Genomic DNA, 19,229 nt, shown 5'->3' with positions numbered 1-19,229 from the left:
ACATGGAAGAGGCACATCATATTAGATTGCAAGTAACTCACAGAAGGATTCTTTTTATGTAGTGTCACCATGTGCTAATATCATAACCTTTGCCTATCAGGTACATGTGCTTTAGAATTACAGGAAGCTCGTAAAGTCAAGTTTAAAGCAGCAAAAGTCTAGTTTTTAATTTATTGGATAATATTGGGTATCACTGTTTGACTCAAAACATGTTTCCATGTAATTATGAAAAAGAAGACCACTACAATTTTTAATGAAACTTCAGTTCTGTCTGTGGGTGAGTAGGTAAGATAGAATATTATCAGAAAACTATACACAATTAAATCCCCACTAAGCTACAGACATGAAACATCACACTGTACACTCGATTTCAAAACTAGAAAATTAGTTTAGATAGGAAGCTCTCCTGCACCATTAGAACTGGGAGAGTGGAGAATCTGTGACGCTGCGACATAGTCATTGTGTTATAGAGGAAACACTGACCAAGAAAGGTACTGCTTTTAAGCATTTTGGGCACAAGCAAGTATCCCCTGTGTGTCAGTAAGGCATAGGAGCTTGCCTAATTGATATTTTGGGAGGATGTTAGGGGAGGACAATGAGAAGATTTAAAAAGTGACGTGAGACTCTTCTCCAGATGCAGACAGCCAGCCTTTGATGTGCACAGAGAAACAGCTCTGCCAGATATCTGCAAAGGGAAAAGCTGGAAAAACCGGAGCAAAAAGGAGTAAAGTTTTTTTCTTTACTGAGGCTGTATTTCTAGAGATTTTCTGCCAGTGGTGATTCTTCCCTAACACTATAGGCCATATACAACAGGCTTTCCTCTTGGAAGAGCAGAATACGCTGTGCAGACCTTCAGAGTCCACCAGATTGGGAAGAAGCAGCTGTCAGTGTGAGGCCAGCACTGACCATGAGTGTGGCCAAACTAGCCAGGGTGAAACACAGGAACAGTAAGAGAAGTCTGACATACAATGGATCTCTTTTAGGGGTATCTGCAAAGTTCACAATGACCCCTAATTCACATGTTGGTCGTGGCCATAGCTGAATGAGCCAAGAGCACCTGACACCACTCTAGGTCAACCAGGAATGTAGAACCGGACTGAATGCTGGACTTGTAAATGTGGCTCTGGAAATTGTGCTCTGGGAATTGTGAGGAGACTACCAGGTGGCCTGAGAAGAAGGAGAAAAGCTAGTCTGTTGAAAAGGAAGAATGAAACAAACATAGGGAAAGAAGCATAGTGAAGTGATAGTGAATAAATACTCCGCTGGGTTCCTATCTTCCATTTCTGGCCTCGTCCTTCAAGAGGCTCAGCTGCCCTTGGCCTCTAGAACTCCCCACTGTATCTTGACACTAGATCCCTCTGTTTTTAAGTCCAGCTTCGGTGGGGTTTGTGCTACCTGAAACCCATACAACTATAGCTTACGTATTTATTACCTTGGAGGCCCTGACCATGGAGCTTTGGGAAAGTAGTGTCTCCTAGAGCAGCTATTCCCAGTCAGTGAAAGCACCCCACTAGTCACAGGCACGGCCAGCATTCCTAACAACTGTTCTGAAATTAACAGGCTATGAATACAGTCTTTCTGAGAAAGACTTTCTCAGAAGGGCTTTCTTGGTCTAACAAGGTAGGGTCCAGGTTCTTTGATCAAGTGACACGATGATAATGATGGTATCAATACCAGCTACCATTTACTGCGTGTTGGAATAATATTTTACTAAGCCTTTACATAAGACACTACGCTGGTGCTCTAAATATAGTATATCTACTTCTCACAACTCTTCAAGGTAGTTGGAGTGTAATTTTGTTTAGAAAGGTTTCTGACACAATGCACAATAGAGATGTCATTTGGGAAAGACCAGCCTGCTAGGAAGGCAGGTAGCCACAAGAGGGTCCTTAGCATGATGGATTCACCATGATTAAAGATCTGGCCATTGGTCTTGCAGTCTCAGAAAATTTCCAGTGTCCTAGCGCTGACTAGACTTAGGAATGCTGAGTCATGCAACAAAGTTCACTAGAGACTGATATATAAACCAGATGCCAAGTTATTAATTTACCATGAGATGTATAACTGCCAAGCAGCCTGGATATTGATGCTGGCCTGAGCAATGTATGATACTCTCTCTGTAGACAGATTGCTCTGGGAGCCAAAGTTTTAGAAGGTTATTTGGGTGGTTAGATGATTTGAATGCTAGACACAGAGATCTGACAGCTGATGCATTCATCTCCATAAAGGGGATTTAGCTACCAGGTGAACCAGACGCTTGGGCACCATTTCTTTGGATGCTGCCAGAAGATCTGCCAACAAATGCTTCTGTGACCCTCCTAGGCTTCTACAGCTGACCAGTTTTCCTTCTGAAGGAAACATTCTTCCTTTAGATATCTTAATATGCAATCCATCTTGTGTGTCTAGGAGCCCTTTTGTTTATTTAAGGTTATTTTGCACATTTTGGGTCTGAGTCACGATTTAATAGTTTGAAGTAAAAGGATAATTTTACTTTTCTTCTTTCCACATTTCTCAACAGAGTAGCTCACTCGCTATCACCAGAATGTATCATCTACAAAATTATTATCCCAATGTTTTACAAATAGGGCAAAAAACATGGGTTTTGGAGTCAGAAAGACCTGGGATAGAATTCTGGCTCGCCCATTTTTTTTTTTTATTTTTTTTAAATGTTTATTTATTTTGGGGACAGAGAGAGACAGAGCATGAATGGGGGAGGGGCAGAGAGAGAGGGAGACACAGAATCAGAAGCAGGCTCCAGGCTCTGAGCCATCAGCCCAGAGCCTGACGCGGGGCTCGAACTCACGAACCGTGAGATCGTGACCTGAGCTGAAGTCGGACGCTTAACCGACTGAGCCACCCAGGCGCCCCTGGCTCTCCCATTTTAAGTCTTAGAATTGAAGTCCAGTCAATTTTTCTTGGCCTCAGTTTCCCCAGTTATAAAATGGGGATAATGTGCACCTCACAGAATAGAATGAGATTTAAGGAGGTTATTATGCAAAGCACCTAACACATTTCTGGGTGTAAAAGATAAATGATCATAACACATTGGAGCAAAAATAACCCAGATCTCAACCATTTCGATTCTCTCCTTGGTTTCCAAGTATGCAATTTTTTCATTATTCTTCCAATGTGGTTTCACTTTGATTTTTATAATCATATTAGCGTTACTTTAAAAACTAATTTCCATGACTTTTGAACTGAATAAACAAAAGCGAATTGGACGTGAGTGCACTGATTTCTTTGGCTTGCTTTTCTCCTTCTCCACCAGAAATAAACAAATGACACAGCTTGCTTTTGTCTTTTTTCTTTCTGTCATCCTTGTGAAGATATCGTTTATGGACTCTAGTCATGTTTTTTTCATGGAAGAATTCTGCACTAAATTCTGATACTTGAAAATGCCTTTTTACTGAGAAAGTGCTATGAAATCATACAGCTTTAGTAACAAATTAATTCTTTTTGTCCCCGTTAATTCAATTTACTTTTCAGATGCCAGAATTCCCCAAGTTATATGATTCCTCCTATATGAATGTGCGGGCTTACCTTTTTATTCAACTATTCCACCTTATGTGTTTGCATATGCAATTATGCCCTCTATTTTCAAGTAGATGATAAACCCTGTACGAGCAGGGACAGATTTATCTCTTTATATCCTCACTGTCTATACCCTGTAGTAACCTATGCTATATCAAGGGGACATTAAATAAGTATTTGTGGGTGAGAAATGGTATGAGGTTGGAAATACAAGTAACAGAGATGTTTATCTTGTCATTTCTTAATTATATTCATTTTTTTCTTTTTCTTATTTATTTATTTTTAATTTTATTTTTTATTTTTTAAAATTTACATCCAAATTAGTTAGCATAGTGCAACAATGATTTCAGGAGTAGATTCCTTAGTGCCCCCTACCCATATAGCCCATCCCCCCTCCCACAACCCCCTAGTAACCTCAGTTTGTTCTCCATATTTATGAGTCTCTTCTGTTTTGTCCCCCTCCCCCTTTTTATATCATTTGTGTTTCCCTTCCCTTATGTTCATCTGTTTTGTGTCTTAAAGTCCTCATATGAGTGAAGTCATATGATTTTTGTCTTCCTCTAATTTCACTTAGCATCATACCCTCCAGTTCCATCCACGTAGTTGCAAATGGCAAGATTTCATTCTTTTTGATTGCCGAGTAATACTCCATTGTATATATACCACATTGTCTTTACCCATTCATCCATCGATGGACATTTCGGCTCTTACCATCCTTTGGCTATTGTTGATAGTGCTGCTATAAACATGGGGGTGCATGTGTCCCTTCAAAACAGGACACCTGTATCCCATGGATAAATGCCTAGTAGTGCAACTGCTGGGTCGTAGGGTAGTTCTATTTTTAGTTTTTTGAGGGAGCTCCATACTACATTCATATTTTCTGAAGGTATAGATTTGAATCTAAGTATCGAATTCTTCTAGTGTAAAGTTTTGTGAACCTGTGTTAACTTTTCCTCAAGCTACTTAAACATTTTCTTTCTTTCTCCTCTGACTTGCACGCCAGGAATCTGATGTACACCATAGATGTTTCTTGCATTAAAGGAATTCCCAACTTTAGCCTTTACATCTTTCCTTTTAGTCTGCATTGTACTCAATACAGAACTTAACTTCCACCATTTTACTTCTTTCACTTTGCTTCCCATCTGTGTAAATTGCTTCAGTGATCTCAATCCCCTTAGTGTTTGTCTTGAATTGTAATGCTCAAGCTTTTACTCTTAAAATCTTCAAAGAAAGATGATATTTAGTTTGGCCTATTCTCACATACCAAATGAATACACCTAAAAATTTAGTGCAACACATAAGTGAAAATAAATATGAAACAGAATGCATTACCGAGAGAAGAGAATAAGCACCATGACAGATCTGTGTGAAAATGAAAACATCCATTGTCAATTTTACTCCAAAAATGGATTAAAATTTTACAATCTGGGTATATCTGTATTTCCAAAATTGAATCCCAAATAGGCAGTGAAAACAATAGGACGAGGAAAGGAAAACTTAGAATACATAGTGCCAGAAATTCTGATATTTAACCTCATTTAAGATGATACAAAATTCCTTCTAGGTTGATGGCATTACTCTACCCTACAGGTTGTAATTTTATTAATACCTAAGTATACTACTAATACTTAAAATTTCACATGATAAAAACTATGAACTGACCAGAAAATAAGCTCCCTTTGCTTTCTGTGAACATTAATTTCAGGGTCTTTATTCAGAACCTATGGTTCGTTTGATTTAATACTATAAACATGTTTTCCATATTTTTCATTACAATTACAAAATAAATTCCATAAACTCATATGGGGAGCCTGTTTATAAATCCTATTATCAATCATGGAAACATACATAAATGGACAGATCTGAGGGTTCTATCTAAGTGAACTTTATAAGGTCAGTTTTTTATGAACTAAACAATCCTGAAGGAAAAAGTCAACCAAACTTGATTTCTGTTTTTAGGCTTAAAACCAAAGAGATTAACTTATCTTTATATTCAAGAACTAGCCTCTGTCCAGAGGGCAGTGGGCTTGGCAGTATATTCAGTGATCTCACCAAGAGCCTATGTAACGTAATGACATTAGACTGTGTGTTTACCGTAGATAATACCACTGAAGCATAACACAATGCATCTTGACATAATTCAGTTTGTAAAACCCAAACTCATTCAACAGCTCCATAAAATAATGACAAACAATGTAATATTTTTGAGCAATACAAAATAGGAACATGGACATTCACGCATCCATTTGATGCATCTCCACTGCAGTAGATACTATAAGGGACACAATGACAAATTTGATATGATCACTGCCATTGGAAACTACAATTTACGAGACAAGATATGAACACATAGTTAAACTGTGAAGGATAAGGTGAGAAATAGCATAAAAGTGGTGCTATGGAGTGTCACAGGACTACAGAGGAAGAGGGTACTATGTTTGGAGATGGTTTCCAGGCAAGGCTTCAAGGAGTAGAGGGCACAGCGGGTGTTTGGAAGTATAGGTAGGATTTCAAGGAGAGAAGGGAGATTCAAGTGAAGGAAGTGGTATGGAAGTCAGGCTGTCACAGATAGGTTTGGTAAATGCTGAATAGATGTCTGACTAGAAGGTAGATCATGTGTAATGGAGTGAAAGCTAAAGTTGGGTGGGGACTAGGGAGGTTATGCAGGGCCCTGAAGGTCAGTCTACTAGGGAGACTGAATCACTGAAAGGTTTTCTCAAAGAAGTGATATAATCCACTTGTTCCTTTAAGAACTTAGTAGGATTGCATGAAGGAAGAAAGACTGAAGGCTGGAATTCTATTTAGAAGGTTCTTTTAGTGGTCCAGGCATTTGCTTATGAGGGAGGAATGGAGGGAAAGAAATTAACATTTGTTGAAGGCTCACTATGTGTAAGGCATTTATTTGTTTTAGCTATAAAATTTCATTCAATTCTTGCAATATCTCTGAAAGGTAAATAACATTAATTTCAGTGTTCAGTCGAGGAGCTGTATCCCCAGGAGCAAGCCCAAGGTCTGGCACCGCAAGTGCTCAGGGAAAAAGCTGTCATATTGAATCAAAGCTATGATTCATGCAACATATTTTCTGTTCTCAACAGAAGCTCCAAAGAAACAAAATAGTTTGTATAGTTCTAAGATTGCAACCCCAAGAGGTATTTCTACAAATGAGGCTTACCCCAACCCTTTGGGCAAATTCTGCTCCTAGTCAGGCGAACATAAGGATCAGAACAGCATGGCAGCAGTATGGCAACCTTCTGCCAGTCCTGCTTTATTCTTCTATCCCAGTTATCAAATTCTACGCATTCCTTCTTACTGTTGGGATCAAACTCTCCCTTTCAACTTGTAGTAGGTCAACCCTCTCTTGGTTCTTAGACCAGCATCCTCGTCTTTGCACTCTGACCACATCTCAGTTCCCGTCTCTCCAACAAGATGTGAAATACGGCAGGAACCCTCTGATACCAACTCTTTGCTTGTTGCAACCTGCCAGGCTTCCTTCGTGCATTGCTTTGCTTATGTAACAAGTCCACTGTCTAGACCCTGGAACTATCCCAGATCTTCTGGACTATGCCAGCTGACTGCAGAATCATCAGCCCCTACTCGCTTTGGTCTAGCTTGGTCTAGCCTATGCTTATACCTGATTAAAAAAAAACTTTTGACAATTATCATCATGGTAGTAATTAGTAGTATTCACACTTAAATAGCACACACTATGTGTCAGGCATTATTCTATGTGTCTTTCAAACATTAATTCCTCTAATCATCACATTACCAATAGCCTCATTTTATTGATGGAAAAAAAGCAAAACACTCAAAAACCTGAGGCTGAAGGATTAAGTTACTTGTCGAAGGTGACGTAGTGTGCAAGTGGCAGCGTCAGAATTTGAACCCAGGCATTCTGGCTAGAGTTCATCCTCTGAACCATAATGCCTCTCTACTGTCAGTGCGAAGATAAGGAACATGTCATTGGTGAATGTACTTACTATCTCACATGCCTTATGCAATACAACTGGCACAATACTACCACCAATAGTTACTGTATTAACATGTAGTTATAACTATGAACCCTAAAAGCAGTTAGAGAGAAGCCCTTACATGATGCAAAACTTTTCATTTTGATTGAAAATACTAAAGATGTTCTGCATCTGGATGATTCTCATAAGACAGGAGTATTCAAAGATATTGCTATTGGGGGTGCCTGGGTGGCTCAGTTGGTTCAGTGTGTGACTTCAGCTCAGGTCATGATCTCATGGTCCATGGGTTCGAGCCCTGCATTGGGCTCTGTGCTGACAGCTCAGAGCCTGGAGCCTGCTTTGGATTCTGTGTCTCCCTTCTCTCTCTGGGCCCCCCAACCCCGCCCTGGTCATGCTTTGTCTCTCTCGGTCTCAGAAATAAATAAACATTAAAAAAATTATAAAAAAAGATATTGCTATTTTACTTAGCAAAAATAATCCAAGAATGCTGGTAGAGAAGATAATCATGAATATGATATAATAGGAGAGGAAACAAATTTAAGAATTTAAAGAATCAAAGTAGAGTTGCTAAGAGAGATTTTAAAAATTCTCATAAGAAAAAAAGTCAAAGTAGAGACTGTTGACATCTTAGCAAATCAGATAGTTCTGAACACTCAAGTTCACTTGACAAAACGATAACACATTTTATTGTTACCAAATCAGAAGATGAATATCTGACTAAATATATTATAATCAGGAATTTAAACAAGAATTAAATAAGCATATGTTAATGTTAATACGCTAACATGCCATCATGTTAATAATGAATCTTGAATTTTTCCTATTTGTTAAGTATAGAGTAGTCATTAAAAAAAAATTGGTGAATATCTCTGTGTACCAAGGGCTGGATAAAAGTGATGAAGAAATACAAGAAGCTTATTTTCTAATGGTGGAGAGAGAAAGACCATGAGCAAGTAAATAAATGCATACAATAATTCTAAATAGCAGTAAGAGCTATGAGGAAAGTAAAACAAGGTAATGTAATTTAGAATAAAGAAGCGTGAACCAGCCACAATAAGACATTTGAGCTGGTACCTGACTAACAAAGTTGGGGAACAGAGCAACAAAAATGACTCTCAGGTGGTATGCTCAAAGAGAAAAAAGAGGCCAGTATGGCTGGAGCACAGTGAGAAATGGGGAGCCTGGTATGAGACCAAGTCAGAGAGGTGGACAGGGCACAGATCAGAGGTCCTTACAGGTTATAGCAAGATGGTTCAATTTTGTTCTAAGAAGTAGAGGAAGGCACCAACAGGTTTAGGGGACTGATGTGACCTGATCTACATTTTAAAAAGATCACTTTAGCTGCTGTATGGAAAATGAATTACAGGGAGTCAAGAATGGAATCACTGAGACCAATTAGGAAGCTACTGTAGCAGGGAACAGAAAGGTGGTAGCCTGGACTAGAGTTGTACCAGTAAAAAGAGAGAAGTAGATGGAATAGGGACCTATTTTGGAGGCAGAACTGAAAGGACTTGTTGATGAATTAGATGTGGGGAGTGAAGGAAATAGAGAGACTCACTGCTCTGAGTAGATGGTTGTGCGATCTAGTAACAGGTGGAAAACTAAGAGGAAAACAAATTTTTGGAGAAATGCAGATCTGTAGGATATTAATAAGTAGAATGATAATGTAGTGATATCCACAGTGACATTTATATTAAACTTAGAGAACTGACAAGCAACAAATTTTCACAAAATCATATGGAATAGGATCACTGGTTAGACGGTTTTCCTACCAGCCTACCTGAAACCTAAGACTAGCTCTGGAAATGAAGATGAAAACTGAGTCATCCATTCTGGCCTTATGTGGACATATTTTATTTCATAAAGCAGTTCTAGAAATGCTTAAGACTGTGAGCACACAGTAGGTATTTAAAAAATGTGTGTTGAACTGAATGACACCTGTCCTGTTACAGTTCGACTATGTAACATAACCTACCTACAAAAGGGCTAAAAGTGGAATTGAGAGCTCCCAAAATTGGCATGTATCATAAATCTGAATTACATTATTCCCTATTTTAAAATTTATAAAATTTCTAAATCTATATGTGTACATATATATGTGTGTGTATATGTATGTACATACGTACATACATACATAATTGTGTATTTCCCTGATGCTACTGATGGAAAAAATAGGTATGCTCTAATCTTTTTTTCCTAGTACCTAATCAGTACTTTTCCACTGCTTTTATTTAAAAATGAATAGTCACAACCTACCTGTAGCATATCGCCAAGGTCTGCTGTGCTAATATCTGGATCCTCTGTGGTGTTGAAGGGCACGGGAGTTATCCGTACAAGGGTGAGCACTCTAGGTTCCGGATATCTCCATAACATCATCCCTGGGCTATCTTCGGTTTCATTGTAAAACAAGACTTCATAGACACCAGGCATTTTTAAAGGTTCTGTTAAGTGAAAAGATAATTATTTGTATGCTTTTGGAAGGGAACATGTGGATTTCTTACAGAAAGAGAAAATTAGGAAGATACAAGAATATAAAAGGCTGGTTGATCAGTTTTACATTTTTATGTGGTTTGAGACAGGAACAAATTAAGAATTTTCCCTTAAGAGAATGAGTGGTAATGTACTATTCTTGTACTGCAGGTATTAATGTACTTTTCCAGTGATCTTGATGTGTTACTCAGTGAATGTGCAGTTAAAAACTCTCCCTCATAATGAAGCTGTTGCTACTTACCAGCATCTCGTATATACTGGAATAGGCCTGTCCGTAGGTCATCTGAACTCTGTTCACTTTTAAACATCTGGTTCTTTTCTATAGGAGAGGGCATTTGTGGCACTGCCTCAGGAACGTGCACTGCAATATTTCGCTCCTCGTGAAGGTATCCATTGAGTAATTCATGTAGAAGAACTAAACAATTCAAATGTTCTTGACCCCAGAAAACCTTTAAAAATCATATGAAAAAATTAGTGGCTTTTAAATACAAACATTTCATGAGGATAATTAGGCACAATCATACTTGAATTAATGCGGGACGTCATTATGCTCAATTTAATTATTGACAATAACTAAACTATAATTTCTAAGAAGTCATTGACCTACAGGATGAAATTCTATTACCTGAGTAAATATATAAAAACAAGAAATCAATTACATCATATATTGTGTGAATATCCATCAATTTTCAATGCTGAATTACCAAAGAAATTATGTTAATGCAAGGTCATTTTTATGAGCTAACTTAGCTAAGAGAGAAAACAATATCTATTGCAGTCCGAGAGAAGGCACTGAAGATCTAGGCCGAAATGTTAATAAAGTAATAATAAAAACCTTGTGGAACAGCTTCCTACATTTTGTCATGAGATTAAATAAACACATCTTAATTAGAGGGCTCCTTTCTTTGCAGTTTTACTTGTCAGAGAAAAAGAGAGGGAAGGTGCTCAGTGCACCTGAACTCAGAAGGCTCCCAACTTCTGTGTTTAGTGAGAATGTGCCAACATATAGTATTCCACAACCCCTGAGAATTAACCATATAGGAGGTACAGTAGAGTTTTAGAACAAAGGCCTTGGTGTTTCCTGTAATAAAGAGGATGAAATTCTCTTTTTCTGCATGTGAAGAGTATTAGTATATAACAGAAGTGTGACCAGTGGGTAGCAGTGATTAATGTCAGAGGACTCAAAATGTCAACACTGTTCTATTTTTCTGAAGATATTAGATAAAGGCAATACAACCATTATTTCTAAGAGAACCAATTTAACATGAAAAAATATATAAAGTAGGAAAAAAATAACCCTATACCTGTGGGTAAGTTTCCTAAGTTTAGGTCCTGCTTTCTGGAATTAAGGCATCAGAAATGAAGGCAAGAGATATGATATTAAGTCTACTTTTGTTCTCATCAATGTTAGTTTTATTGGATACTGAAAAATAGAAATAAGTGGAAAGTCGAGCTGGGGAACTGAACACTACACTCTAGGCTTTAAATTGTTGAGAGAGCGACTTTCTAATGTAGAGATGATATACTATATTTTTGTCTTATTGTTGATTTTAATGTGGAGTTACTTTGCTATCTTGGGAAAATGACAATATAGTTAATATTGTTATTAACTTATGTTAATACATGCTTATTGTTAAATACATGAAGGTTTCTGATGGATGCCCAAAATCTCCAGAGCAATACTAAGCAAAAACTTATTAGGATCTTTCCACATCTAGCTCCATGTCAGTAAGAAAACTGGTGAAAGGGTTGAGGCAATACAACTTTTAGATGAAAACAAGAAGTTCATATATAATATGTCTCCATTATTAACAAATTAGTCATTTCCATTTTCTGTAATTATGGATTTCTCAAGATATTTGGATTTATGTCAAACTCGGGGGACATGAAATCGTATAAAGAATACATTCACATCTAACCAAATAGAAAGTTACCAAGGAATGAGTTGAATACCCTCACACAGGCCATACGTGGCTGTAAATCAAATGCTTAAAAAACTGCAATTGAATGTATGTCAAGTATTAACCATCAGGTGTTTATAATATCTAAGGAACCTGATTAGCAAATGGTTCTTACATATTGCTGATGACACTGTGCTGGAAACAAGTTGACTCTTTTGTAATTAGAAAAGTCTATAATCAGAAAAAGTTTAATGGCCCAGCAATTCTACTCCTAGTAACATATCCAACAGAAATGAAAATGTATGTTCACACAAAAACTTGTACACAAATGTTCCTAGCAGCATCATTCATAATAATAGCCTGAAGTGGAAAGAACCCAAGTATCCATCAGCTGATGAATGGATAAATAAAATGTGGTATTTCCATAAAATGGAATGTTATTTGGTCCATAAAAAGGAATGGAGTACTGGTACCTGCTATGATATGGATGAACCTTGAAAACACTATGCTAAATGAAAGAAGCCAGTCACAAAAGATCACATATTGTCTGACTCCACTTACATGAATTGTCTAGAACAGTCAGATACGTAGACACAGAAAATGGATTAGTAGTCTAGACCTAGAGAGGAGATTAGAGGGTAATGGGGAATGAATGCTAATGGGTACAGGGTTGTGAGGGTGTGTGTGTGTGAAAATGTTTTACCATGGATTGTAGTGATGATCACACACCTTTGGGAATATGCTAGAAAACCACTGAATCATACACTCTAATTAGGTGAATTGTATGATATGTGAGTTGTATCTCAATAAAGCTGTTAAAAAACCTTAATGAGAAATCAATCTGATAATACTCTTCTTCACCATACCAAAATTTAGTGTAACAGTTCAAAAAATGAACAAAGGTGGGGACGCCTGGGGACTGGGGGACGCCCCAGTCTGGTTGGCCCAGACTGTTGGCTCAGTCTGTTAAGCGTCCAACTCTTAATTCTGGCTCAGGTCATGACCTCACGGTTCTAAGATCTAGCCCTGCACAGGGCTTGCTTAAGACTCTCTCTCCCTCTTCCCCTTTCCCCCACTTACAGGCGTTCTCTCTCAAAACAAAAACAAAAACAAAACAAATGAACAAAGGCTAGTTGAAAACTTAGGAGAAAAATGTGGCCAACCCCACAGACCTGTAGCAGACCTCCTCTTAAATCAATGGATATTTTTGGTGTGGACTGTTCTGGGCCTGGATTGCCACTGTGTTTACACCATTTAGCTTCCAGATTGACAGTAGCACAGCATGGTCCTATCAGAATCCGATTTCTTTCTCTGAGACTTGTTTTAAGCAGAAAATCATTTATGCTGAGTAGAAATGATGACCCAAGAATTACACCTAGAGAAAACAAGAGAGGGGTACATATTATAATTATTCCTTGTCAAAAAATATGTTTGAGCAAGAACTATCTACATTTTTAAAGAGCTTTCCTTCATCCTTTGTCAAAGTCTTCTTTTTCAGTTGGCCTCTCCCCACATTTTTATACCACTTATACAGAATTCTAGTTATGAAGCAGGTATACCTCATTCACATTCCTAACAAAGAGATATTTGCCAAAACATTATGACTTTTTCCATGTGTGAGCATTTTAAGTTTTATGAGTAGAGACATTTTCATTAAATTGCTCAAGTTTTTCAAACAACTACATTAAGAATAAGAACAGCTGCTTCATTGGTCTATTGTTAACACGATGGGAAAGGGCAATTTTCTGTGATTTCTTATAGTAATAGAGTATAGTATATTACTTTGCTAGACACTCAAGCTTTTGACTGGCCCATGTTAAAATTCAAAACAATCAAAATATATAACATGTGTTTTCTAAAAATTTTAGTTTAATCCAAACTTCACACATCATAACCACTTGAAGTTTACAAAGTCTTAAAAACAGATAGTGGCAGGTTAGATTTATGAGAAAAACTATATGCTATAGTTCAAAGTCAATAGACTCAGAAAAAGAATACACTTTAAAATGTAGGTTTTCTTTTGAACTTAAACTAGAAGTGTAGATCAAAACCTTTTCATAAAACCAATGGCACACTTTAAGATATTTGGATGCAAAGTTAGAGTGGTGGGTTAACTTTCCCCCAAGGAGCTCATATTCTGAATTGTCATTGTGAATATTGAATTTCACCAGACCACGTTTGTAATGCCCATGGCTTATTTTTCTAATGATATTTGATCCTTAAAAGAGATGAAAGATTAAAAAACACCTTCGGCCCACAGTATACACGTTTCAAAGTACAGTGCCCACATTGACTTTCCAATTCTGTGGAGACTTGAAAACTTCATATAGGTTGTATGCTCCTACTGCAGAAATAAGATACAGAACTTCTAATCTTCCATGGAAGACATCACACCCACATAAGTTAGGGCTAAGACTTTTGTTAACAATTAGGATGGTAAAAATCAATTTCTTAAATTTTTCCACTATATTCTGGCACTAAGACTTCCATTTCATTGACACAATTTCCTTGATTCACTGCTATACCTCACGTAAAGAAAAAATGACACAGAAAATAAAAAAAAAAAAGAAAAAAGAAAAAAGAAAAAAGAAACAGGCCCCCAAATACCCAAGAACCAAAAATCATCTCCATTGATGGGAGTTTAGAACTCATGTCGTAACTTCCTGACATTTTCTGAAATATTTACTTCTTAACAGTAAATATCTGCTAAATGAAACATACCAATTTATTACTGAGAAATTTGTCATAATGGGATTATGAAAGTATAGGCTTGATTCAGTACAATCATCTGGCAAATAGTATTAAGGGAATGCCAGAATTACATTTCTCTTTATTCCCAAATATATGTATCTCCATTCTGCCCTAGAGTGAAATACCCAATTATCTCACAGTAATCTTAATGTGAATATTCTATTGGTTCCTCATACACAAAATGTTTAATTCCAAAGGCCTTCTAAGTTGCTTATCTTATTGAATGTTTCTCATTGCCTTGTCAGACCCCCAGATTAAAAAAATCTCAGGGTCCACTTTGGGGGCTCTTGTTCTCTTATTTCAAGACTTACTTTCTATATCATTCTAATCCATCTCCATTATTTTAAAACATCTAGGAAGAGAGACTTTGGTAAGCTAAGTGATTAACAGGGAAGACCACATCATATTCAAGCTCCGGTACACTGACCATCCCGGAGGCAAAGACCATCGTACTCAGTATAGTGCTGGGAACAACAGTAGCTCTTCAGGATATATCCCACCAAACTGAGTTGTCAGTTTACAATCTGATCCTACTTTCATCTGTCTCAACATATTTCTTAATTGACAGACAAAACAGAAAAGTGCCGAAATTTCTGCCATTCTTCATTTTGCATCACTGTGTCCTAGAATAATAAGGCCGAGTGGAGGAAGCCTTAGAAGCCATCCATTCCAGGGGGCGCCTGGGTGGCTCACTCACTTGGGTGTCCAACTTTGGCTCAGGTCATGATCTCACAGTTTGTGAGTTCAAGCCCTGTGTCGGGCTCTGTGCTGACAGCTCAGAGCCTGGAGCTTGCTTCGGATTCTGTGTCTCCTTCTCTCTCTGCACCTCCCCTGCTCATACTGTCTCTCTCTCAAAAACAAATAAACATTAAAAAAAAAAAAAAGAAACCATCCATTCCAAGTCCCCCTCCTCTAAAAGAAATCACACAAAACTTTTTATTTTGAAGTGATGTTAGAATCACCTAAAAGTTGCAAAAATATAGAGTTCCCATATACTCCTCATCCAGCTGTGTAACCATAGCAGAAATACTGAAATCAGGAAATGAACACTGATATCATACTATTAAGTAATCTACAGATCTTATGTAAATTTTCCCATTTTCCTCACTAATGTCCTTTTTATGGCTCAGGATGCCAACTAAGATCCCCACTGAATTTAGCTGCCAAGTCTCCTTAGTCTCCTTTAATCTGTGACCGATCCTCCAACCTTCTTTGTCTTTAATGACCCTGATGCTCTTGAATAGCCCAGGCCAATTACTTGCAGAATGTCTCTCCATTTGAGTTTATGTGATGTTTTCTCATTAGAATTAAGTTATGTTTTTGGCAAGAATCCCAGAGAAGTGATGCCCTTCTCAGTGTAACATATTGGAGTGATGTTGATGTTTTACTATTGGCAATATTAACTCTGATCACATGGCTGAAGTGGTGTCTGCCAGGTTTTGTCACTGTAATGTTGCTATTTTTCCATTTGAAAATAACAAATATCTTGGGGAGATACAGGAAGACCATGAATGTATCCTCTTTTACATCAAACTTTTACCCACTCATGTTTTAGCATCCATTGATGGCTCTTACATGCAATGATTATTACTGTGGTATGTGATAATGTTGATTTCCATTTTTTCTTATTCTTCTACATTTCTTAATTAGCATTCTGTGGTAAAAAGAACTGTCCCTTCTACCCCATTTATTAATTCAATTATTTATTTGTATGCGTATGGACTCATAGGTATTTATTTTATGTTATGAGTTATAATCTAATACTATCATTTACTTTGTTGCCTAAATTGAACCAGCTTTGGGCATTGAGAACTCCTTCAAGTTGGGTCCTGTGTCCTTTTGATACACTCCCATCATTTTTTGAGAACTTTTTAATTTTCTGGCCATCTATGATGTTTTAGACTTATGTTTTTCCTATCTCATCTCTGGCAACCTCCATTTCTCTAAAGAGCCTGGGTTTCTTTTGCTGAAGAATGGTATCTAGAAAACAAAATCTGGGTGGTAGGTATGCTCATTGCTACTAGGGTGTCACTGCTTCCAGGCTGTCTGAGCAGAGAGGGCTAAGAAGTGTGTGTGTCTGATGCCATGTTTACACACACATCTATATTTTTCTGTATCTATCTATCCACCAGAAAATATATTAAAAATCATGAATTCACATTGATACCTCTGGTTCTAATCCAGCACCACAGAGTGGTTTCTAGCCTTCTTCCTTTGCTTATTTGTATCTCTTCCTATGAGAGTGAAAAACCTGCCAAGTACCTCTTCTAATATGTTATTTCTAATCATTCCTAAAATATCACTTTGACGTGGTCAAAATCAAAGAAAAAGAACTAAGACAGACATAAAGGACAACTTCATGGGAGCAAAGGTAATTATCAAAGAAAAGACTATCAAAAGAAAGGGCAAATATTTATCTCTAGGAGTCTCGTTAAGAATGGGCCTGACATTTTGTCTGGAGTGTATAGATGAATGAGATTACTTTTATCACTCTATAACAGCTTTCACTTATACACAGGTATTTTTAAGCATATGATAAAAATCTCTGTAGAACTTAATTTGAACAGAATTTGGATCTTACCAGATATTTCTACTATGTAGGAACTACTTCAAAATACTGTTATTGTACTGTCTAAATTAGTTGCTGAGGTTTTGCCTAAAATATCTAGTACTGGGATGACAAAATCTGCATCATCATATCTTATGTATATTCCTCAGAAAGTGCCTATCTCTTCTCAAAGAACTCAAGTAGGATTGATGGAAGGTTCTTCTTAATTCCCCTAAGTTATACGATTAGAAGTATTTATTGACTGGGGTGAGGAAGGATGTGAGAAAAATTCTGAACTTGAATTATTATAAACAAATATCGAAATGTTGACAGCTTAAACACATGAACACCTCACTGCTGTCCTACAAATCCTATTCTTTTTTGCTCGGGTAGGGAGAATAGGATACTTAGAATTCTCGGGAGAACAGAGATAAAGGTAGGGACTGTAACCTCAGGAAAATGGCCCAGAAGTCGGAAGCCAATGGTCAGGCCAATGTTTGGGAGCCTGCAATAAGGGGAAAGAAAGCCAGTCAGACTCAGGTGAGCAGTGAGGAGGTGGGAGGAGACCATGTGCCTGAGATACAGAGACCCTGCAGTTGAGGCAGGTGTAGCTTTAGTTCAGCAATAGCAGAATCTAGGACTGCTTTTCCAGAATGTAGGCTAGTAGAGCTGGAAACTTGCCATACTTTTTGATTTTCATGTTTGATACTCTCTGGAGTTTGATTTGGCTCAGGGCTGAGCATGGATTTCAATGAAAATCAATGAGATACACTAATAATACTTTCAGGAAAGTAACCTTTCCTCTTGCTCCCTGGTTTTGAAGTTAACAAAACGAAGGTGCCTGAGCTGCTGGCAGCCACCGTGTGGGGTCTGAGGCTGCAGCTGTGTAACACAGAAGGGAGATCTAATGGACTCTGCCATGACTAAGGACAGCACTGGGCCCAAGCTTTTCACCTTTGAGACTGCTGAAATCAGCTTAGGTTGGGTTTTCTGTCACTTATAACTCAGAGCATCCCAACTGATATACATTCTCTAACTAAAGGGATTGCCAAGGGTAATCCACAGTCTTCTATTTTTCCTCCCACCCTCAATCTCTTATTCCAGTGAATTTCTCTACTCTTACGGTTTTACGAACAATTTCTTATGACAGTATTAAAAACCACGCCTAATTTCTTAAGCAAGTGTTACTCCCATGCTTCTATCTACTTGTAAGGTTTTTGGATATACAGGATCACCTCCACCTTGATATTTATGCACGCATACATTCATTATTCAACAAACATTCACTGGTTATCTACTGTATACTGGCTACACAAAGGTAAAATAAGTAATTTGCAACGTTCTTTCATGTCAGATTTTTCCTCAGCAATTTCACAGCCTCACGTTCTGAGATCTCAGGAAGGACTAGAGGGGATGAAACACCCAAAAACATTGTAGTATTGACTGTCAAGCAAGCAAACTGTTGAAAAACATGGGACACTTCCCCATTATCGTACAAATCTTTTTTTTTTTTTTTTTTTTATTCTCCTTTGTGCTCTCAATTCTTTCACTCTGATCAAGTATTTGCTTGATAGGTCTGTCTTCATTCTGTTCTTTTCCCTTTCATTCTTTTCCTCACTAGTCTACTCCTCACTCTATTCTTACACCTTTGTAATCCTTTTACAGTGTGTACTTGCCTCTGTATCAGGTCTACCAGCAACGATGATGGACTTGTTTAAACACACAGGTGGCGCTGAGAATTTAAGATGCTTATGTTGGCAGTGAGGACACAGAACAGGCACTGTCTAAAGGCATTAAGAAAACACATGACTGGAGACACAAATGTGCCCTGCCTGGTCCCTTCTGTCCCTTGTCTGCTCTTTTGTGCCATACACCTACAAGGAGATGAGGTGTGGTTCATACCTGAGGCTTCTGCAGCTGATTTATTTTTTTTATTTTTTTATTTTCTTTTAATTTTTTTTTCAACGTTTATTTATTTTTGGGACAGAGAGAGACAGAGCATGAACGGGGGAGGGGCAGAGAGAGAGGGAGACACAGAAT

General features: G+C 37.7%; 1 protein-coding gene across 8 annotated transcripts in view; it reads right to left on the bottom strand.

The window, feature by feature from the left end:
- The window catches only part of VPS13B (vacuolar protein sorting 13 homolog B), an 804,655-nt gene that overhangs the window by 131,848 nt on the left and 653,578 nt on the right, over positions 1–19,229 (bottom strand). For all 8 annotated transcript variants that reach the window (XM_023248521.2, XM_023248520.2, XM_045050210.1 and 5 more), the window contains 3 exons: positions 13,063–13,265; positions 10,231–10,438; positions 9,756–9,940 (listed from right to left, as the gene is read on the bottom strand). In XM_023248521.2, coding sequence (XP_023104289.2) covers positions 9,756–9,940; positions 10,231–10,438; positions 13,063–13,265 — 596 coding nt within the window. The remainder of the gene's footprint in view (positions 1–9,755; positions 9,941–10,230; positions 10,439–13,062; positions 13,266–19,229) is intronic.

The sequence above is a fragment of the Felis catus genome, chromosome F2 (genome assembly GCF_018350175.1).
Source record: "Felis catus isolate Fca126 chromosome F2, F.catus_Fca126_mat1.0, whole genome shotgun sequence".
NCBI lineage: Eukaryota > Metazoa > Chordata > Mammalia > Carnivora > Felidae > Felis > Felis catus.
This window is presented reverse-complemented; position numbering and strand designations above follow the sequence as displayed.